Source organism: Thunnus albacares, chromosome 21 (genome assembly GCF_914725855.1).
Source record: "Thunnus albacares chromosome 21, fThuAlb1.1, whole genome shotgun sequence".
Lineage (NCBI taxonomy): Eukaryota > Metazoa > Chordata > Actinopteri > Scombriformes > Scombridae > Thunnus > Thunnus albacares.
Genome location: NC_058126.1, coordinates 17720391 through 17744859, shown reverse-complemented (window position 1 = coordinate 17744859; position 24469 = coordinate 17720391). Strand labels below are relative to the sequence as shown.

General features: G+C 39.7%; 1 protein-coding gene across 4 annotated transcripts in view; it reads left to right on the top strand.

Moving 5' to 3' along the window:
• Window positions 1–24469, top strand: part of ctnnd2a (catenin (cadherin-associated protein), delta 2a) — a 279280-nt gene that overhangs the window by 40310 nt on the left and 214501 nt on the right. For all 4 annotated transcript variants that reach the window (XM_044339804.1, XM_044339800.1, XM_044339799.1 and 1 more), the window contains one exon: window positions 3595–3725. In XM_044339804.1, the coding sequence (XP_044195739.1) occupies window positions 3597–3725 (129 nt within the window). In that variant the 5' untranslated portion in view covers window positions 3595–3596. The remainder of the gene's footprint in view (window positions 1–3594; window positions 3726–24469) is intronic.

The window sequence follows — 24469 nt, the reverse complement described above, 5'->3', positions numbered from 1 at the left end:
CGGTGAATAATAGAGGTTATCTGATGAGCCAGTGCCAGTAAATGCAAAACATCCGCTTGGAAGGCAAGAGTTGCATTCAGAGTTAAACACACATTTTCCTAAAAATGCCAAAAAAAGCACACAGCCAGTTGTTAGAGACATTTTGACTTATCTAAACACTAAACAGGTGTAACTAATAACAGCTATATTTCATTTAGATGTGCCAGTGCAGGGGCTCTGGTATTGTGTATGCTAGCGCACTGGCATGGCTTACTGGCAAGGCTAAATGGAATAGAGCCATCATTAATGTTATTAGTCACACCTGTGATTTTTCTGCCATGTGAAAAGCCTATTGTGCCTATTTTATAATACAGTAGGTTTTACTGCTGCAAACATGGTTTATGGAACCAAACCAATCCACCACTCCACAAATCTATTGCCAAGAAGCCACAGATTAAATTATTGATGGAGCACATGTTTATGTAGGTTCATTCTGTTGTGGCAGGTCAGGGCTTCAGTTCATTGTCGGAGGTGTTTACTGTAGTAAACAACTGAAGGACTCCAAAGAAGGTTAGGCGAGTCCTTCCTCTGCCCACTGACTTGCACATTTGACTGTCTCATTCAAGAGAAATGCGGCAGTCAGCCAGCTGGTATAATATGGTCTTTGCTGGGGTTCTGGTTGCACAGGAGCCAAACTCTGGTGACTCATCTCCACTCAGGAGGGGAGATGCCAGACACAGAAGTGGCGTTTGTCAGTGAGAGTGAAAATAACCATCTGCAGGCCGTCTCGCTAACATCTTTTATTTACCGACACCACCCTGTCTTGCCTGCTGTCTGTCCGCTGGCTAGCTAACTGGCTGATAGACTGACTGGATGTTTGATTTGCAGTCTGTCTGGGTCCTCACTGACTTGTTTACTGTCTGTGTAAGCTGACTGACTTGCTTGTCGCTAATGGCTCACTTAGCCTCAACATCTATCTGATTAGCTCTCTAAGTGTAGCTCTGTAAATAAATATTTGCCCTCAGAAAACCTACTTAAAACTGTAAAACACTAATTAAATCCATGATTAGACTCGCATACATGCACCAGTGTGTGCATACAGCATGTATGGCTCTAATCAAAGCTCGCACAGATTTGGATCTCCACATCAGATGTTAAAAGTGTAGGGCTGAGACTAGCAGCAAATTGTAAAGTAAGAGACTCAATGATCAAATCCCCCACTCAGTCAGTTCATTATTTAGTCTTTTACTGAAGTCGGGGCTGCTGTATTGACAAAATCCAGTCCCTATGGTCTGTTCTCTCTAAAACTCGCAGACCAATTTCCTGATTTTCTTGACTCTTTATCTGTATGCGTGAGTGTGCGTGCCTAGCTCAAGCAGGAAGGATAAAAAGGCTTGTATTGATGATTTAAAACAATTACAATCAATGTTATAGAGGTAGGGTAAAACATTTTTTCTAATGTTTCTAAATCATACACAACATCATGACACATCATGTGCAGAATGTACAGTCTGTAACAGAAATAGTAAAATGGTGTAGAGAAAATTTGTAGTATGTGTCTGTGGTAATCTTTAAAAGAAAAGTTAATTACCACAGAACAGCCGCTTCAGTCTGCCAGTTATTTTTAACCAGTGCATGTCAAACCAGTCTAACCCGTCCTTTTCCATGCTTGTGTCAGTTTTGGAGTAAGACAAATGACTGGAAGGGCTAATGAGTTTAATGAGGTTTCTGGATTTGCAGTGACCACTGACCTGCTGTATATTTATAAGACAATCTGTGTGTTTTCAATTAGTGTCTAATCAAGCACCAGGCTACAGGCAGTCAAGTCACACACAAAGGAAAAGTCAATTCATGGAACTTCATGGTCGTCTATCTGTATTGCTAAGATAAAAGGAGTAAAGATTTCATGACACCATTGTAAGGTATCTGTTTATGGCATCTCAAATGTTGCTGCCTGTAGAGCACCATATTCACTTGTGTATCTTGGCCTAATAATAAAATGCAGCAAAGAGAATAAACAGATCTATCCATGCAGCACTGATGTTAATTTGCTACAGTTGGAGAGGTGATGTTTGATGAAGGTCGAACACCCACATGTTATGAGTTTTCTCTTTTTTTTCAAATAACTGACTTTGCTTTGAAAGGAACTGTCAGTTAGAAATGCATCACTTTCCTGTATCCTCAATAAAGTAATTAAAATTGTGATAAGTGGGGCATCACTTTTTAACGAGTCTACAAGGACCGCGATTTGTGAAGTGACATAATGGCATTGGCACAGGTGAGAGTGTGACTTTGTGTGTTGCAGACTAATTGCTGTTTGTAAATGGAGTCCACGCTTTAATACTCATTCGCATGCCACAAGCTTATCTGCAGTATTGTAGATTTAGGTTTGTTGGGCACATGACGGACTGACATGTTTAATGGAGTTCTTCTAACTATCTGTCATTTTCTACTCGCTTCCTTTTCAGTCAAATTTAAGTTTGTATGAGATCCTGGCATTTTAGCATAATGCAAAAAATGACTTTTGTATTTGAAACTGTGACAGTCCCCTGCCTTGTTCTCATACTCTGTCATACATCTATAATGCAGCAGGTATCTGGTGGGCGGAGAGGTGATCATCTCAGTTGGAAGCAGCTGGGCATGGTGCCCTCATACTATCAGACTTTAATTTCGTATTTAAAGGACCAGAGTGTAAGATTTAGTTACAGATTGCAACCAACTGAGAACCTACTGTGGCCATGAAACTCACAAAAAACACCAAAGGCCCTCTCCAGAGCCAGTGTTTGGTTTGTCCGCTCTGGGCTACTGTAGAAACGTGGCAGTGCAACATAGTGGACTCTGTGGAAGAGGACTCGCTCCCTATGTAGAAAGGGCTCATTCTAAGGTGACAAAATCACAATGATTCTTATTTTCAGGTAATTATACACTAATTAAAACATACTCATGAATATTATATTCCATATCTGCCAATCCCGTTCCACCAGGTGCCACTAAATTCTACACACTGGACCTTTAACACTTTATTAGATAATTCATGTATGTTTTACTTAATACTTACTTTACTTAATAATAGCACACTGTATTGTATCTGGCACTGTGTAGAACAAATGTAATATAGTCATGTAATATCAGACCACTTGGATTTAATTTGAAGTAATTCCAAGATCACTGGAAAGAGTCAGGTCATATCATATGTTTTGATGGATGCTGGGATTCGTATCTGAATTGTGGACAAATGTATTTGTATTTGTAGTTTCTTAATTTGAAAATCAGCTCTTAAGAAAATTGCAGTATGATTCAAGTGACTGCAACTGTGCATCAGAGTGGTGGTTTTGTTAATAGCTTGAGTACAATTAGTACATCATCTCTGCTGCAATACAGCTACTTCATTTCTCCAGATCAACTTGATTGGATAATCCTGCTTTCAAGGTAGTAGCAGAGGTCGACATAGACCTCTCTACAAACAAAGTAGATTTCTTTAGCTGCTTAAAAACTGGCTTGACATTGACTGCTAATACACCCATTTTTATAGTGTTATAGTGTTACTTAAACACTATAGTTGTACTACAAGCATTTAAAAGCCATGTTTCTTCTTTGTGTTTGTGTTAATATTAGCAATGCCGGTGCCAGACCAGCCTGCAGAGCAGGAGAAGGGGGCCATGGTTCCCCCTGTGATGCCAGCCTCCAATGGAGACAGATCTGAGACAGAGACGACCTCCTCCATCCTGGCCTCTGTCAAAGAGCAGGTAGGAACTTTCTCATGTAAATGGTAAATGGGCTGCATTTGTATAGCGCCTTTCTAGTGTTCTGACCACTCAAAGCGCTTCATACTACATGCCAACATTCACCCATTCACACACACACGCAAGGTGCCAACCGGCTCAGGAGTTCTAATGCTCATTCACACATACACACACACAGATGGCACAGCCTTCAGGTTCAGTATCTTGCCCTTCGACACTTCAACATGTGGACCAGAAGAGCTGGGGATCGAACCGCCGATCTTCTGATTAGCGGATGACCTGCTCTACCTCCTGAGCCACAGCTGCCCATGTGTACGTGTGTGTTTTACATGTACCAACCTGTCATGTGTTTCACTTTAATTAGAATGGCACATTTTGGCTTTCCCTCTCTTTCTCTTGCTCTTTCCTCTTTGGGCTCCTCATAGCAACCCTTGAACAGCTTGCAACGAGGCGGGTCAGAAGGTTGTCAGTGTTATTCAGAGGAAAAGGCGCTCTGCTGCTTTTAAGTGTTAAAAAGAAACCAAAGATTGATTGGTGCCAAGGGAATGCAAGAGTTTAATGGACTGAAATGATGGAGATTACGGGCGAGAGCTGTAGCCAACTAGACATAATTGAAAAAGTCATTAAAATCAAGGCAATTACTCAATGGGGAGCGTTGGAAGGTAGCTGTAACGCTGCAAGTGGACAGGCTGGGCGATGATGCTGGCTGGTTTCAGGTTAGCATCTGGAATGGGGAAGAGGGAAGGAAACGAGGTACATAGAGAGGCGAGAGAAGGAGTGGAGAATAGGGGGATGTAAGTCAGGATGGATGGGTTGGTTTGGTGTAACACAGGAGAGAGATGTGTGTAAGACAGTTAAGCCGTTAGCAATTAACATGTTTTCCATTGGAAGCTACTGAGATAACATGTTGGACTGCGAAAGGGAGGGTAAGAAAGCAAGAAGACATAGAAAGGGTCAGAGTGTACGTTTTACAAAAAAAAGGTCACAGTCAATAGCCATGGTTACTAATGGTCATGTGTGCTGTTGGGTAAGTTTGCACGATAAAATCAATATATATCTCTGGGTTTGTTTTATACCTAATTGAAGTATAAAATAAACAACCTCACACACAAACATGCATGTAATCCTTGCTTGCAAGAGGAAGTGGCATTCTGAGTTCCGAGTCCCTCTGAAAAGTTCACACTGATTGCGTTTGGTGATTTGTGTTTAGCCTAGGACTTATTCCTTTGTGTAACAAAACACTGTTTCATTTAGAGTTAGCTCATCAGCAAATGCAATACACTATAGATTTATCATTGTGCCTATCTACATTGGCTCTGAAGTTCTCCTTAATTTAATACCATGAAGTATTCCATTTACCCTTAAAGAGTGAAGGACAAATGCTGATGGCAATTTGAGTTTTTTTCCCCCTTGCAAATGGCATTCATTTGTGTGTATGTGTGTTTTTTTCTTTTTTCTATAGAGAACCTCTGTGTTCTCAAATTACTGAATTACTGAAGCATGCAGTGTTTAGTCACGTCCATGCATTGGACCAGATTTGAACCTGCAGTTCCTCCATCCATTTGGGAGAGCAAATGTACAAAGGTTACCCAAATGGGAAACATCACAGAGATGTAGCCAAAAATGTTTTGAAAATTTAAAAAAAAAGTCTAATCAGCTTTATATAGCCAACCCAGTCTCATATCAAAATGTGTAATAGCTACGTTGGTCCACAGAGCAAAACGTATTTTCTGTCTGTGAAAACAAACAAAATGGCTGACATTCCTTTTATTCTCATTGGAAAATGCAATTACCCTTCCTGGCAGCAGGTCCTCTGGTCCGCCCACTGGACTTACGTGGTCTGTCCAAAATCCAAAGAAGAAGAAATACGTCATCCCTGGGGTACTCGAAAATCTGTTTTTTATTGAAAGAACATCATCAGACAGTTCTATAAAATAATACAAATAACATAACAGCTCAGATAACTACACAATGCAAAGACAACGGTTCAATGCGATAGAAAACATTGCATTCTAATAATTTCTTTCATAATAACTAACAAACTAAACATCATACACATTCACTGAATGAAGAATAAAAAAAAAATACACATTTCTTGCTAGAAGAGTTATCAAAGCACATTTTAATGCCGAAACTATCTTAAAATGCATTTTCCACTGAGAATAAAAGTAATGGCAACCCTTTTGTTTGTTTTAGCAGACAGAAACTTGACAGTCACATGACCTGGACACAGGCCAACAGAAAAGAATAGGCCAAAAAATGTAGGCATCTCACAATCTTAGAGCCGATATTGTGAAACTAGTACGTAGCTGTTACACATTTTGATGTGAGACTGGGTTGACATAGCAGCCCTTTGGGGGGAAAATGCCGCAGTGACTGCTAGAGTGTAGTTTTCCTCTTCAGAAAATGTCTCAGTGCTCCTGCATTACCGAATCACTGAAGTGTACCTGATTTAGTCAGATCCATGGAGCTTTACTGATCCACATCATACTAATGCAACATTGATACAAGGAAGCATGTTGGAAAAAAATAAGCACAATGGTATGTATACTTAATGCTGTGGGGGTTTTCATCTAAACATATTCACATCATGTTTAAAGAAATGCACTATACAGTCCATTCTCCTTTTTCTCTTTAGAGACATGTGTAATGCAGCTGGATATAGGGGCACATTGGGTACCAAAAGGATAAACCTTTGACCCCCCAGCTGCTTAACTAGAGCTGCTTTGCACAGGAGAGGGCTGTGACATTACTGAATATGAATGGTTTACACTAACTACTCAATAGCATTTGCGAGCAGAATACCCCTCCTCTACATAGGCAATGTCATTTGAAATTGATAATCAACTTAAAAGATCAGAGGGGCTGGCAGACTGCTATATCTTCACAAATAGTATTGGCACTCACATTTAAGCTGTATGTCATTCCCCCCTGTTATGATGCCTCTACAGCAGTCTCACCAGGATACATTTATTACACTTATTTTGTTTCTAAAATTTCCTCCACAATCAATAGTTGCAATAGTTGACTCAAAATTTTCTCCACTAAATCTCTTTCTACATTTGCCTACACTCCTTACAGACATGCTTGTAGATATGGCAGTGTGTATGATATACTTGCTGTTCGCAGGTCTACTTGCACACAACACCATGATATTTTTGGAATAATCCACACCAGGCAAACATGAGTGTCTGCACATAATAATTAATAGTGTGGACAGCACAAAACTGTGGTATGTGATTTTAATATATTCCTCATGTCAGCACATCTTAAATATAGTACATATTTTTCATTGATTTCTACCGATTCCATGATATGTGGCTTTTTGTGTGCACCACTCATGTGCGCACATTTTCAATTGTGTAATAGATACATGATGTAAATGTATGATAAAAGGTTAACTCTAAATATAGCTCTCACACTCTCTCTCTGTTTCATACCGACATTCTCTCACTAGGTCTGTATGTTTGTGTGTGTGTGTGTGTGGCCCTGCATATGAACATATTGCTCCAGTAACCCAGCAGGCCCACTCCCATTGCAGCACATCATCATGCCTAACGCACACACACCTCTCCTCCACTGTGGTTGTCTCAGCGAGGATACCCACATGTAAGGATACACACATGGCTTAGATTCCATTTAGTAGACATCATCTGTCTACTTGTGAGTCTTTGTGCGTGTTGATGGTATTTAAAGAAAAAGTGGCATCCGGTATGTTCAAGATAATGTAATGATTTCCTGTTTTTAGCTGTGAAATAATGAGACACAATTAGGAATGGGAAGTCATTTGACGTTGAATTCATGCAGTATTCAGTAAGGGGGACAAGATGATGGTGGCGTAGACTGTCATGACACCACTCATATGTTTCTGAAGAGATGATTTTCAGTGGTAAAGGTCTTTTTCCAGTTACTGGGACTAGAAATTAACATTTGTGAAACAGGATGGAGCTTCAGTATAGCTGAGGTGATAATAGCATGTACCTCTTTCTGAATGGTGTTTAGATATTTTTCCCCTGTTTTTTCCGAACTTTGGACTGGCCAATTCTCTGTGTATTACAATCATAATCACTACTAGCGCCACAACACTTTTTTTTCAGTTTTTCACAGATCTTCTCCAGGAAGGCATACAAAGGTTCACAGTATATGACTGAAGGGAAGTTGTATGTCGTTTCTGAAATTTTGTATCACATCAGTATGAAATAAATTGCAAGAATGTGTGACTACATTTGAAAAATGCATGATATTTAAAATTAAAAAATAAATAATAAATCAATATAGAACATTTTTCAGGATTCAGCAATATTTTGCATGCACTATATTTGATAATGAACATTCTTGAGTATCATATTACATGTCTTCAAAGAGCTGAGGGTCAATGAATTTAGCGAGCTCAATGGGAAATTTCACATTCTCAAATGACAACTCTGTATTTCTCTAGTTAAAATTTTCCTATTTAACAGCTCCTGTACTGCTACAGTTGGAGTCATTTGAGTTTCTCAAGATGCTTTGCACAACGTTGCATCATGTCTCAACTTGCCTCTGGAGAACTCTACAGAGGCCAATTTTAGTGCTGATTTGCTCTACAATCTATCAGTTTTTTTGCATATTTTCATTTAGCTGGAGTTAATGTCTTGTTCTGTTTCTGGAATACGCCCTGGCAATTTAACCCTGTTTCTTGCTAAATTATAAGCTGCATGTTTTCTCATGGTTTTCCTTATCCCTGATTGATACTGTGATTTAATGATTCCACCTATAATGAGTTTAATGAAACCTGTTATATTTGCTGTTCTGAACACCCAGCAGCCAGTTAATCTTCCCTGAGAAAAATACTCTGGCTAAAAAGAGTTGATGTTTTGTGTGTATCATCTCCACAGTTTATTACCTAGCCAATTTATTGTTTTCATCAACATCATAATGATAGATAATGGTAATTTAGGGATCAGAAACGGTAACTATTTTGCGCCCTTACAAGCCTGAAAAACAAGGAAAATGGACATAGTGAAGACCACAGGGTAGAAGTGATTAGTATTAGAGTTATTGGTTACAAGACATGACCAGAGCTTCATTTGACAGGATGCAATCTTTGAAATAAAATGAGATGACTGTCTTTCACATTAGGTATTATCTTGTGCTTTTATTAGCTTGGAGTTTTTATATCCAGAGAGGGCTGTAGCTGTTTTATTATATACCTTTTTGAGAGCTTCATGATGATTTATTCTCCCTCTTTTTAACCTAAAATTATAGACTAACACCTGTCATAATACATGCAAGCATCATTTAAATGTGTTTGATATTGTAACATAACGTACATTTAGATTTTGTGGAGACTGATTGTTTACTGATGTTTCCTCAATTCTTCAAGGGCATGTAGTAATAGGGTCAGAAACAAATGGAATAAACTATGAGATGCTGAGTGGAAACCCTTGCCAATGGGCTTCTGCTCAGTTTTATTTGAGTTTATTCCATTTGTATCATAACTGATGTGAACAATTAAGTCATGTGACAATTTAGCCCCTTAAAACTGATGTGATTACTGCCTGAATGAGGCCACTGCACTCCAGGACCCACTTTTACTTTAAGATGGAGACTTACTAGCTTAGACAGAAATAACAATGTTGAGTATTACTTTTAGTAAGTGACTTTTTTGCTTTTGTTTGTAAAGCAGTGAAACCATTTTTGCCTAATTAAGGGTAATTAAAATATAAATGGTGGCCTATTTAATCATAATAGTTTTCATTTTGCAATTTATTTTGTATATGTATATTTATTTTTATATATACGTTAGGTTATGGAGATTTACTTTACATATATAGAATACACATACCACTGTGATAAAGTGGGTGAGACCACACCATCCCATTACACTGCAATACATAGACTGTTGTATTTCTTTTCATACTTGTCATTTGTTTGTTTTAGCCAGTACAACACTATGATGCTATTTGTAGCATTGCTCTCACATACTATCTGTTTGTGTTTAGCATTGTTTTGTTATATTTACATCTGCATTTCTGGTTTTATCAAGACAGACACATTTTAGTTTACTTCTCATTTATTGATTTAAGTCCCACGTTTCTTGAGTTATGTATTGGCTTGTTGTGTTACTCACCATAAACACCATACTTTTTAGGAAATAGAAGGAGGAGTCACGTTAGGAAGAGAAACCAGAGTAACTAAACAGGGATCACCTAATCACTTCCTGCTTTTAAGCTCTCGCTGACATCACCAGTGAAGTCATGGGTTTGACCAAGTGTGGGGGGATTTAGTGTATTGAGTTAAATGTTTTGTTTGGTATGGTAGGGGATATGGAAAGTGTTGTTTATATAGACAATGATACTGCAACTGATACAAGTAACATTGTTGTTGACCTGTTATAGGTGGGAAAAACTGAAACACCCCTGTGAGAAATATGGTTCTGTCTAGACTGATTGGAGAGCCTATTTAAGGAGAGAGTTGTTGGTTTGGGAGAGTGCAGAAAGGAAAGAGGATGTCTGTGTAGCTGTGTGCGTGTGAACATGCCTAAGTTTGAGGTTTCCCTAGTTAAGCCAATTAAGATAAGTTTGATTTGTTTGTTTTTCTTCATGCGTGGTGGTATCAGTATGTGATGTGGGGCAAGTGAACATAATAAATAATGATATTTGTTAAAATGTTTGTTTTAATTTGAATTTAACTAACAGGAAAAAATGCCCTGTTTCCATCTACAACCATATTCATGTATAAATAGTAAATATATTTGTAATTTATATGTTCAAAAAAGACAGATTGAGCCTTCAATATCACATATATTGTTATCAATATAATTAGCAATTACTATCATTGTCATCATCAGTAACATTTTTTCGTCAAAATTGTAGTTATCATGTGATCATCCCTGCCATCTTTGTCATTCTCTCCATCTTCCACATCAACAGAAAACACTTGCTCTTCCAGCTTGTTGTTGAACTACACGGTGTCCATCCCTCTCTGAGTTTGTTGCATGTGAGCTGAAAGTATTCATAAAACCACTTGAGTTATCAAGTGTTCACAACTGATGGAGGCTTTCAGTTTGCATATTTGAAAGGAGCAAGGTCTTTTTCAGAGCTGAGAGGGTAATGTATTCTATCCTCTAGACTGCTGGTTATTCTCCAGACTCCTTTTCTTTGCCGGAATTTGAGTGCACTTCATTGGCCTTTAGAGTGAGCTGAAAACTTTCCTTTTGCTAATATACTGTCACTAAGCCTGACTACTGCTCTGGTTATTGACTGTGCATATTCTCAACTTTTTTGGCTCTCTCCAACACTTATACCAGTTGCTTTAAAAGTGATTTTGCGTAGGTGTCTGTGTGTTGTTCACAACTTGCTCTCAAAGTAAATTTGTGTAGGTGTGTGTGCCGTCTCTACCCTGATAGATTTATCTTTTACTCTGCCTAGGGTAGCTGCAGTCCTTAATAAGTATTAAAAAGGGCTTACATTTGATTTTTAGAATCTAAAATGTCTTAAAATGTTTTAATTTTAATCATTCAACTTTGAAATCGTGCCTAGACTGGTGAGAAATCACATTGACCCACAGGATTTAATGTTGGACATTTAAATATAAAAACTGTTGTTCTCTGGGCTTTGTCTTCTCATTTTACTGTACAATAGCAGTCACCCTTCCAACAGTAGCATTTGGATATTGAATTGCAGTAACAATCAGTGATAAAAGGAAAACGTAACCCCCACACAAAACTACCTCTTCAACATAGTAACAAATGCAGAAGTGTTGGAAGTTATGTTAAAGGTGGAGTAAAGCAGACTCCATCTCAGAGTCAGCAGTTTTTTCTGCTTCATTATTGTTGGACCAAGGCTTAATTTTGTCTAATACCACCGTTTGTCACTATGTTTTTTGGCCGGCTGATCTCTTGCCAATTTTACTCTTCTCTTGTAACTGTCCGGTTTATAGTGGCTATTGTATTTCCCTAACATGTTTGTTGTGGTTCCTTTCCTTCTTCTTTTTAAGTTTTATGGTGACTGGTAAACTATGAAGTAACTTGCTACCCTCACTCACTGCTATAGAGAGTGTCTTTGTCTTTACCCTCAGAGTCTTTGTTTACACCTGTTTCCTTGGGAAAACAGAAATTATGCTACGTTCACCCAGCACAGCTGGAGGGTGGTTGTGTTACCTGACAAGAAGACAACCTTTTGAAGTTACTCGACAACTACTTCATTGGCGATGGCGATGCTCTCAACACACTTCATGCACACCGACAACAACAACACTTCCTGTGTCTTCACAATAAAAGCTTCCTCCCAATACCTGATAACATATAGACAGTTATGGCCAACTGAATATAGTGTAAACAGCATGAAGACATTATAAGCATACACATGTATGAATACAAGGTACTGCTATGTATTTAATACCTGAAACTTAACAGGTTTTACCTGACCACTTTAAACAAAAGTAGGCTGTAGTGGCTAAAAACAGGAGTTAGGTTGGGTATTTTTATTGCTATCTTTTGTTTTTTATTAGAAGGAATGTGCTTTTTGTGGGGTCTTTTGCGTCTTTTAAAAGTAGATAAATAGTTTTTCTTTAAGAGCAGATAGTGAAAGTTATCTGTATGAGTGACATGCAGTCGGGTTGTTTGGATGTGATTATTTGTGCAATCTGAGCCTAGATTAAACTTTTATTTCTATAAAGTGTGTGCTTTAGGGTAGTTGAGATGATTGAGCTCCTAATCCTGAATGTTTAAAAACAGTGTATTGTCTTAATCGATTTTTTAAAAATTTGATCATGTATAAATCTGAAATAGCTGAATTAAAAAGTACTGTGTGCTGGTTAAAGCTTAGTCTTGGAGTAGGATTATATTTGTTGACCTTAGTCTTCACTCAGCCTCAGGCTCATTTAGACTCATTCTTGACTTGATCTTGTCTGTGTTCAGTCTTGAGGCCAATATACATGTTTTTAGAAGTGTTTTTGACATCCATCGCTCACCAGATTCACAAAACAGAAATCGAATTGTAATTATTAGATAACAAAATTGAATTTTGTTATGTAAGGTTTTGTTTTTAGACATGAAGCATTGGGTTTCATGTAATGCATAACATTGGAACACAATTCTTTGAATGAAATATTTTGATTATTGCATTTTGATAATTTTAAATGTGCTTTTTCACATTAATAAAATGACAGATTTAAAAAATATCGTTCAGCCCTTGTGGATTTGTTCCACTGTGGACAGGATCTTACATTTTCTTTGTGGAGGTCTTAAAAAGGCCTCAAAAAGCATCAAATTTGACTTCAAAAAGTGTGCAGATACCCACCGTCCACCTCTGCCTCTTCTGTCCTTGCCCCTTTATCGATACCCTGTCTATTGCTGCAGTTGACAGCTGTGTTTTGCAGCAGGTATAAATTAACTCTGTCTCAGGGTCAGAGTGATGGGAAAGAAATGAATCCTCCCACACCCAAGACTGTCAATACAGCAGCTGATGAAAAACCCTGTATCTCCTAAAATGCAAATGTATAACAGACAAAAAAATTGTATTGTGAAATAATTAATAATGATTTGAAAGGGTTTCATAAATCTGTTGTACCTGAAAACAATAAAATGGAAAACAATGGAAAACTGAATTTTATGTTAGAAAAAGAGGAAATTATAAGGCTTCTTGCTGCTATAACAGGAAGGAATAAGACTGTGCTTGGCACCTACCTTTTGACCTGTATAATACGTACTCTTTCTGCTGTGGCAGCGGTTAACTCTGAAATGACTGTCATACTACCTAACACACCTTACAGTTAAAACTTCTGTCAGCACATTAAAAGAGTGGATGCGCTGGTTCAAAGCATTTTGTGCTTTGAACAGATCTGCCAGCCTCTCTGCCAGTGGTTTTCAGGCTGAAAATTGAGTTTGGTGCCTCTTTCACTCTGAGTCTGTCCTCAGTGTCCTTCAACATTTGTCTCTTTCACTATGCCAGTATGGGAACAGATCATTTAGCCGGCAGGCAGAAATCCTGGACTCTGTGTAAGTGTGTGTGTGTGTGTGTGTGTGTTCGAACTAATTGCACATACAGTATACATTATAGTATGTGTTCATCTATGCATGCAGTATAGCTGTGTACCTGTGCCTGCTTGCCTGTGTGTGTGCGTGTGTGTGTCTGCTGATAAGTACACTGTAACCTAAGAGATGGTTGTTAGGTAGGGAAGAAATTGCCCTGCTCTGCCAGTAAACACACTCAGCAGGAAAGACATGGATGCTTTTTTTTTTTACACACACACAGATATCTGATTACACCGTGTAGCCAAACCTGTCTTACTGCAGTGAAGCATTCATTCAGTAGAGAGCAGTGTTGTGTGTGTCATCCAGTCTTAAAGTTTGTTTCTGAAGAGAAGCCTTCAGAAAACATGATTCACTCTCAAATGTCAGCTACAGTTTTAATGTCAGCTGCAGTTTTAATGTAAGAGACCAACTTGTGATGACTTTGTGGCTTTTAGATGAAGGTAAAAGCCACCAAGGTGACTTGTAACAATTTTCATGCAAGCTTGAGTGGGAAGTATGTCACAGAAGCAGTATCCCCTCGCCATTTGCTCATTGAAAAAGAGCATCAGTGGAAGAATGGGGAAGAAAAGGGTGGTGTTAAGCTGCCTCAACCTGGCTTAGAAGTGCTGTGGTTGGGGGAGAATTATTAGCTGGCCTGAAGGCTGTTGTGTTCTTTGGCACTGTTGTTGTGTGTGCATCATGTGTGTGTACGTGCAAGTGTGCTTGAGCTTGAGTTTGTGTCTGCCAGTGGTGCCGCAATGTTCCATTTAGTCAACATCACCCAGCCAGCACCCCCACTGTACTGTCACCATCATCATAACTGGCAGCTGGCAGGCTACATGCTACTGCAGCTGCCATGCTTTGGGCCAAAGAGAGAGTGGGAGAGCTCTAAGAGAGAGAATGAGCAAGAGAGATGACATGAAACACGGAAATTCTGCAATGTGTGTGTGTGTGAGTGAGAGAAAGAACAGGGGTGAGAAAAAGAAAGAAGATGTGGGATTAGAGAGAGTGTAAAGGACAGAGGGCACAAGTAGAGGATGAGGAAATTTGAAGAAAAATTGGTTGTTAGATAAATGAAATGAGAGAGGGAAAGAAAAGGAGAAAAGGAAGAGGGAGTGAAAGAAAAGAGAGCCGAGTTTCAGTGGCAGCCATCCAATACCCTGCACTCTGAGACAACTACCAAACGAGACTTGCCAATTACCGTTTGAAGGTCAATCAGTGAAAGTGGAATCACAGTACAATGCTGTTTGTACACTCTCTGTGGAAGGGATAAATGATCCAGTACAAACACTTTAAAGCTGAGCTCAGACTACAGGAGTTTTAAAATCCTAACCGATTTTGAAATCGGGTTGCATCATGCACAGGAGAAAGGAGGAGGAGGAGAAACTTCACAGATGTTCTTCTCTCTAATCTCAAACATGCACACACTAGAAGATTTGAAAATAATGGCGTCTCACACATTACAGGATATTATTAAGATTATCGTTCCAGAGGGAGCAATGCACCACCTCATGTGATCTCAAGTGATCTCATGGGGAAGCTGATGTAAACAAAATGGAGACTGACATGATGCAACAACTTAATGCTTTGCAGTGAGAAAAAATAAAAGCAGAAGACTAAATGAGTCTGGATGAAAAAATGGTTGGGGAGACGCCGTCGACGTGGGTTGTCTATTCTCCAGTGAGAACTGGAGGTGAGATTTTAACTGTCAGTTTTAATATCCGTCAACACTAGTATGCTAGGTAACGTTAGCCTCAAGGGCCAGAATCATTACCGTTGCTTGGCGACACCATCAGCAGAACTGTCAACACCTTGTAGACTCGCCTCTCTCATTGGCTATTGTGGTCCTACTCAGAAAGTAGTGATGTAATCATCCAGATTTCAAACCCTAATATCAAACATGTTTGAAATTATTGGGGTGGCCCCACTGTGTCTGTGAGCATTTTGGTTTAAGATTGGATCTGTAAACCCCTCACGTTGCCAGATAATCTGGGCCAAACATCGGTACCGACCAAGGTCCCAGACCAGATTTCTCCTTCAATTGTCAGGAGGGGTGAAAGGGGATAAATCGGCCCAAAACTCCTATAGTCTGAGCCCGGCTTAAGACTGCCTTGAAGCTCACAAACGAAAAAAAAAACTTTCTCAGGGAAAAACAACCACAAAGTGAAAACTTTTCCATCAAAGCTGATGAAGAATAAGGGTGTGCTTACAGTATACAGCTCTGTAGAAATGGTGCACCCTCAACTGCAGTTTGTGCTGATGATTTAAAAAAGCTCATTGCAGGACATGCTCTTTGCCTCTGTAATGGCCAGCTGCAGGTGCTGCCTCTGTCAGCAGTTATGATTTAGGCACAGCTTCACACACCTGGTGGAATCTCCCCTAAGTCAATGAATGTGCTCAGTATTGATTTTTTACTATATGATCAAAGTAATAACTGAAACCCACTTTCTACCAGTGCATGGATCATTTTCACTGTGGTTGTTGACTGTCATAAAAAAAAAATAAATAAATAATTTGAATTAGCTGTCTCAAAATAAAGCAATCCACCTAAAATGAACATTTGAAAGTTCTCTACTGTGCCTGAGTGTATTATATGCCGGGCACATTGATACTTGGCACCCTCCTTGCAGCTGCACAGCACTGATTTTTTTGTAAATGAGGTGTCAAGATCTTGAAAAATCAGGAATAGTGTGAAAACAATGAGATGGAAAAATCTATTCTGTGTTACTGTGATTCTCAGGTTTTATTGATGTTTTACTGAGGCATGATCACTTCTCAAGGTAAATTAGAGTAAAAGAACTTTCGCAGTACTGACAGTTTGTTTTAAGTGATTATGTTCCGCCTGTTCTGTGAAGGGAGCTACAGTATGCCTACAGCAAGTGCAAACAACTGAAAACTGGGTCAAAAGTCTGCAGCCTGCCCAGGTTTCCCCCCATGATGCTCCACCAAGCCCAAACTCAGTGTGTTCATTTGTTATGTGTCGGCCGTCCCCTCCCAGAGTTATACCTGGTCATTTCTGAATGATGCAGAATCCTGTAGAAACAGGAAGAACAATGACATTGTTAGACAGGAAATCTAATGAGGCGTGAAATCAATATGTACAATCCTGCCTCACCCGGGGCATGCTGGGTAATGGAGTGTCAGGAGCGCTTTGGAGCTGTTTTAATCACAGGGACCTTGGAATATCCACTCGTAAACAGGCTGGTTACTGCCAAAATACTGCAACCTCCTGAGATGTGTGCGCAATTGTGTATCTGTGATTACTTTTTATATAATTGAGGTAAACTGTGCGCCCATATGCCCGTACCTGCATGAAACAAAAACAGAGCAGTGTGTTTGTGCATCTCCGCATGAATTTAGTGTGAGTTGGACTGTGAGACCCCCATTATCGGTGTGTGATCGTGGCTCAGCTGTAAGGATCACAGTGACCCCCCCCCACCAACGCCTCACAACCCCCCAATTATTCCTTCTCCCTCACATGGGCTCTGTTTCATTAGCCTTTAACGCTGCGACGGAGCCCAGCGCTGATCCTGCATATGAAGTAAGAGCTCTTCCTGCTAATCACTTAGCCTCCACCCTCCTCCACCACAACGTCCCACTACTATCTGCATGCTAATGCTACCTGAGCCTTAAATCAAGCTCAGGCTTGCATTTGCCTGAATGCTGATGAACTTGTTAGCAATATCTTGAATGCTAATATTGCAATAGCCAAAAGGACTCGTGCAACCTGAATGCTAATAATATATTGAATTGGAATACCGGTAGCACTGTAACTTTAAAGCTAATGGCAACTCTTTGAGATAGCCTTTCTTAACTCTCATTCCTTGAGCAAAAATGATCTGTTGGATAGCTACCAGCATGAGGCATTAAACCAGTTTCCAGTATGATTCTGTAAAACCTAACCTCAACTGATCTAGTGAACAGTGTAAGATTGACTCTGAATCAGTTTCTCTGCATCGATCAGAAAACATGATTCACTCAGAGTTATCACTCTGCCTGTCTATGGCGTGAGGTGCTCTCCAGGGCTCAGCAGGTCTAAAGCGGTACAGCGGTGCACTGTGGTAATGTTGGAGTGAACTAGCACCCCGGGGCTATGAGCGAGTCTTGGAAAACTGCACGGGGATGTGTGAGAAAAGCATCGATTAATTGAACATGTCTGTCAGGGCCCTTTGTTTACAGGCAAAGCTAAGCATTGAGGTCAGACACCAGGGGAGATGTTCCTTTAGAAGTGGAGTAACATTGTTGCTAAGTCCTTCAGCTGCTCCATCATCCTCCCCACATTACCAAAAACCACTGCAGACAGTGCAGATGCTGTTGAGTGGGCGTCTGAAGGCTACCTTTCCCATACAGGCTCTTTTACTTTTCCAGCTTCAATGTTTTCATCAGTTTGTGTGGGTTATAACTTTACCGAAGCCACTCTCTCTGTCTCTCCCACTCACCCTTGTAAAATTGAACTGTGCTAATGATACAATGTTATTTATATCCCTTAAAGAGGTCATATTATGCCCTTTTCCTAGTTTAATATTTTCATTATCATGGTCTGTACACAAACATTAGCATGTTTTTAAGGTCCAAAAGTAACTAGTTACAGTTGTACAAGCCATGGAGCCATACAGCCACTCTGTCTCACTCAGCCTGAAATGAGCTGTCTTGGCTCCTGCCCCCCCTTCCGAAATGTCCTCTCTGTTGTGATTGGCCAGCTGCTTAGAGCATGTTGGAAATGTCACGCGCCTTACCATAACCGGAGTCCAGCTCCCGAGGCAGCCCGAAATGCTAAAAATGCAGCCTTACACATCAGCCCCCTATATTCGACCCAGAGTCTGATCCTGAAACACTGGCAGGACAACCCGATATAGTCAGACCACCCCCACAACCTACACTTGTCTTTTCTAACCACCATCAAACCTACTACTGTTGATATTTAGTTGGCTTCAAATGAGCCTTAATGTTTACACAGTTTCTCTAAAATCAGCAACTGCATCCTAATCAACTGTTAGCGTTGATCTAGTGCTTAACAGCAATAGAAACATAAAGCACAATTACTTTTTTAAATACTTAATCTCCCTCATCTGCAGTTTTGTCACAGACAGTTGGTGTTGATCCTCCGTTCAGAAAAGTTTCAGCAAGTCCTGCCGATCAAGGTTGGTAAAACAGTCCGACAATAAGTGGTTAGCACAAAAATAAAGATGTTTGCTAACTTTAGCTTGGACCACTCACTCAGCTTTTCTGTCCTCTGAGGCTGGGGGCTGACGTAGCAATTTGTGCTGGTCATTACAGTCAACAACAGAGCATTTTGCATGTTTAGCTCTTCGCTTAGACATATTGTGTTTGCTACCAGTCCAGTCGCATGTGAAAATAAAAATGGTTACCCCCATCTGGAAATCATAGGTGGAGACACAACGATACACGGGCAGTTGCAATTTCATTGAAGCCCCAAGTGACATCAGAAGGGGCATCAAATCTAAATGGCACAAGTTCAGAGCAAGCCAGCCCACACAGAATTGACCGAGTCTTATTCCACAGTTTGTGTGTTAGAAGGCACATCTGAGACCCAAGCACTGAAAAAGTGAGTTTTTCATAATATTATGAGAACTCACTTTTTCAGTGCTTGTTGTGCCTTTAAACAACTACAGCTCTTCTTTGTTAGCAGACTGGAATCATTTTAACTTAAGTCTGTGTACTACAGTTCAAAGATTGACTTGTTCTTTAAGCTTGGTGCCACTTCATCTGGTCCTGTAGACTGGCTGACATGATTAGAAAACATGAGACGGCCCCGTGTGGTTAAGCTTTATCCCTATTTGAGAGGAAATAGGCCTTTCATTCTCCCTGAGTCCCTATCGATCTGAAAATGAGAAAATGGAAAGATTACTCTGTGATGGAAAGAGCCATTAAAGAGCTGTGGAGGCAAAGAACTCAGAAATTCCCAAGTATTTATCAGTTCACTGGCATTTTTAACCTTATTTATCCAGGGAATGCTTTCTGATTGTGGATGAAGCGCTCCGCTATACAGTTACAGGCTGTGCCAATTCAGGGGCTGGATCCTTCAAAGCCTGAATTTCTATAGGCCAATTGCTGGTCTATAGAGTTGGGAAATATAATGTAACTGCATCATATTCACCAGGTATTTGCAGCAAGATTGTTACCAGTAACTGATAAATATATAACTTGAATTAGACCAATTAAAAAGTCACTGTTCTTGTTTACAGCCAAGACATGCTGTTAATCAAACGGCATTCCATAGAAATGTCATGATTCTGTCCCAATCTATGTCCCTCCACCAGTCCACCTGATGCTCTCAGACTTTTTCCCTGTTTGTTGAACTGGACTGAATGGGAATAAGACAGAAGATAGTTCCAGATCATATTTAAGGACCACTTGAGATACTGTTGCTCTTTGCATTGAACCTTTATCCAGACATTTAATTGCCTTGTTTGTAATACACAGGCTATTGGCAGAGCAAACAGAAGTGAAAGCTGAAATACTTTCACCTGGTTAACAATGAGAATGTTTGTTAAATGACCAGATTGTTTTGTGAATGTGTTTCAGGCTGGTTTCAGTGAGCTGCCAGGTTTAGTGCTATCAAGCAATTCACATTCTGGGTGGTAAGGTATCAGTTTTTGGATAATGGGACAGATCTGTGTTCTGACTTTGAGTTAAAATGTCTCTCAGATTATCTTGCAGCCCATTTAGCTCTGTAGCTCAATGTTTTTTTGTTTCCATTTGGCCTGCTGGTATTTCTTGAACCAGCTTATTGAGTTTTCTGGGTTTTTGGTTTTCTGTTTGCTCTGTGTTTTCCCTCCTGTGTTCTTGTGCTTGCTTTTGCCTCCTTTGCTCATCTACATACCTGCTCTGAATCAGCCTCATTAGCCCTGCCCTGCTCCCTGTGTCTTCCTCAGGCAATCAGCTCTTTTCCTGTTCTCTTGTTTCACCTGCACCTCATCCCCTCATCAGTGTAGTTTGTATTTAAGTCCTGGTTTTCAGTTCAGTTTTGTTGGATCCTTTGTTCTCTGTTGATCAGTTCAGCTCGGTTTCATTTTGCCTGCACTTGAGCCAGAATAAAAAAAGTTATTCTTCTGCTTTGCTCTGCCTACAGTCTCCTGCATTTTTGTAATAACATCAGTCATTCAATAAATCTGTTTCAGGCCTTTAACAAACCCCATTTCCCATAAGCTCTAGACCATCACAAGTAAAACGTTACAGCTTGACAAACAAGGTGAGACCATTGGTGAGTTGAGGGGCTGTGGCTAGTTCAGACATGTCTGTAATAACAGCAGGACAGAGAAGACTGAACAGTGTAGCTTAAGATTTGGAAAATTTACTCAACAAGAATATGAGTTTTATGGACATTGGACAAAACCAAGTTATAATGATGTAGTAGTTTTTCTTATGCAAAAATATTTATTATTGTTTGACTTTGTTAAAATCACAAAGTTTTCAACCTATAATAATGAGTGCAGTGGATGCTTGTTGTCCTAGAATGTGGAAAATATACCATAGGAATTTGTTTAATTTATTTTTAAGTTGTATTCACCCTTTGTTGGCCATTTTATGTAACACTGATATATAAACTTTGAGAAATTTTACTTTATTAGTGGACAAGGGATGGTAATGCACTGTTTTGCACAGTTTTGGTCTCTGTGAGAATAAGCCATCTCATTGGAGAATGAGGCACCAGTTAAACCTAGCTTTAAGGCCCTATGAAGGATTCAATTTATGGGCCATGTCCTTCAAAGGATCCAGCCTCTGAATTGGGACACAGTGAGTTACAACTGGGAGCTCTATAGTACAAACAGACCTCCAACTGCCGGACACAGAGCAGCTCCACTGGGGTAGTTTATGGTGCCTTGCTTAAGGGCACTTCTGTGATAATTGTTGAGTGAGCATAGAGTATTTTCTAAAGTCAACTAATGTGCTGGCTTTTAAAGGGAAACTTTGCAGGTTTTTAACCAGCATTGTATCATAACAGTGTGGAAAGTATATGCAAATGAACAATGTTTAACTTCCCTCCATGTTGCCTGCACCCAGAGCTCCCTGCTCATTTACTGGCAAAAGTCTTTGCAGAATTTGGAGATCTGCCTTAGACTACAAACTACGTTTCCTCGTTTTCTGTAGTGGTGCCTTCAAGGACTGTCAAATGTGGGTCTCCCAAAGCACTCCACCTACTATGTTATGCCAGTGATAGGGCAAAGCAGACACTCAAATATCATACTAGTAAATACTTTGAAATATCAGCATATTTGGAAGAAAACTAGTTTCATGATATGAGACCGAATATCACGCTGTGGAATCAGATAACAGTGTGGAGAAGGAAGCTACCCCCTCTGGAGCTATATTACAGCAGCAGCTGAAAGACAGGCCGGTGAGGATCATCAGAAAGAATGGAGACAGACTTGAGAACTCTGTGCTTCAATACATTTTACAGAGCTTTGGTAAACCTGACTTTGTTTTCTGACAGAAGCATCTGCATTAAGTGACCTGTATATTAACTTTTGTGGCTGCATCCAGCTTGAGAACAATCCGGGGTTTGGCTCCTCATTGTCAAAAATAGGTAAAAGAAACAGTGTTTGGTTGCAGTTTTTCACCCCTTCATCTATCACAACATTCCAAAACAAGCTAAAAAGGAAATGGCAGACTCTGAGGTGTTTTGATTGTCCATCATCAGCTATGGCTTGTGTGCAGCCATGCAGTTTTGTTTGCAATGATCAACATAACTGACTCTAGCGTGCCGTTTGTTTTATGATCTTTACACAACGGTACAATGCATCCAGACTCGAGGAAAAACGTTTTGTAAATGATAATAAAAGGCCTCAATAAAGAGATATAACGTTGCTCAGTCTTTGCTAAATGGCTGCTCTGCTGGCTATAAACACAACGTCAGTCGAGTCAGTCAGTCTGATTGGACGGGATGCACGCAATGCATTCTGGTTGTTGTAGGATTCCCCCTTAAGAGCGGTATAAGGAATCTACAGCCTTTTTCTCAGTTTTCTCTAGTCATAGGGCACCAATTTCAAAAATAATTGCACATTTCTACTACATAGGTGACCTAGTTTTAAGAAATCATCATATTCACAGCAGTGAATTTTCTCTTTAACTGGCTGCATTTACTGTAGAGGACCAACTAGAGGGAATGTATCATCCTGCCTGTGGGTCTACAATCAAATTTTATCTACTGGCCTTTTAGATTCAGTCCTAAAGCCTTACTGTTTAAAGAGGTATTTTGCCCCACAGTCTGTAGGGAAGGTGCTGTCAGTGTACTGTCCAGTAGTAATGCACAACTTGCTGACTGTAGCAGTCTTCTTGTCTTGCATCAAGCCAGATCAGACTAAGTTGATTACTCTTCTGTATTTGGCACATTGTCCAGCGAACATGTTAAATGATAAAATATAGTACAGTAGTCCACACTACAGTGATGTCAAACATAGCACTCTCTATTGATTCTCTATTGAATAAACGTGATTTTAATACACCAACTCCATTTGAATAATTTAATTTAATTATTTTTTTAAAACATATTAAAATTTAAGAGTTAATTTATAAATTCAATCACAGTTTCATCAGCAGCTCTCCAGTCTGATCATTAAAGTGGAAAACTGAAAATCTCAACAGGTAACGTGTTAAATATTCAGCACTCATCCTTTCTTTTAATCTTACTTGCTGTATTGTACATTAATGTATCATTTTAGGATGAGATTTAAAAAGCAGACATTGTCAAAGTTTTCATGGCTATGAGTGGTTTTAGTTGAGGGGAGTTGTATTCAGTGCAGGACTATATCTGTTGTACTGGTAGAGCTGTTTTTTATGAGGCACACACATGCCCATAGTCCTGGCATATTATATAGCATTATGTCCCCAGCATATGATATATGGCCTTGTGCCTACTATATGCAACATTACATTTCCATATGCTGTTCTGCAAAGTTTATTTTTGACTTCAGTTATTTCTATAGTCACATTTGGTGTAATATGTCACTGCACTGCACTGCACATCGCAGCAGGAAGGCTCAGCTAAGAGCTTTGCACAGCACTGTAGCCTTCTCCCTTTGGCATTCTAAATAGATAAATTATGATCACACTCCTCTGCACTTGTCTGGCCGCCAGGGTTGACATATACACTGTAAAGAGACTGGCTAATGAAGAATGGCTCTGTCATTGGAGTTGTCTCGGAAATAAGGCAGATCACTCCATCTCTCCCTTTCTCTCAGTCTCTCCTTTTGTTTTCTCACTCTTTCTTCCTTAATTCCCTTATTGCTCCATTGCACCCCCACCCATCATTCATTCCAGTGTTTCATTCTCTCATTGCATTCTGTCTGTACGGAATAAATGAGGTTTTGCTGTTGCAAATGCATCATACTGTACCCCTCCACATTCCCCAACCCCCCTCTTACCCATAGTGCTTTGCAGCAGTTGGAGTTGTGCATCTAACCATCTCTAATGAGCTTGCTTGCGTTCATCACTGTTGTTGTTGTTTACGGTGAAGTAATTTGTGGTTGCCATAGAAATTTTCTCTGCTAAATGTGCCCATCATTACTTTGTGCTTAAATTCATCATTGCCAGTAGCTTGGAGGCGGGAAGGCAAATGAAATTTGATTAATGTGATTTGATATCATTTTTCCATTAACTTCTTGAGGAAAATGGGTGTTGGATATCTCTGTTGTTTCTGTTGGTATGCAATATTTTTAAGTCTTAAACTCTTCTGATGGCAGAAGATATGCAGAGCAATTTCACTTGTTTTGTATTGCAATATTTATAGCAG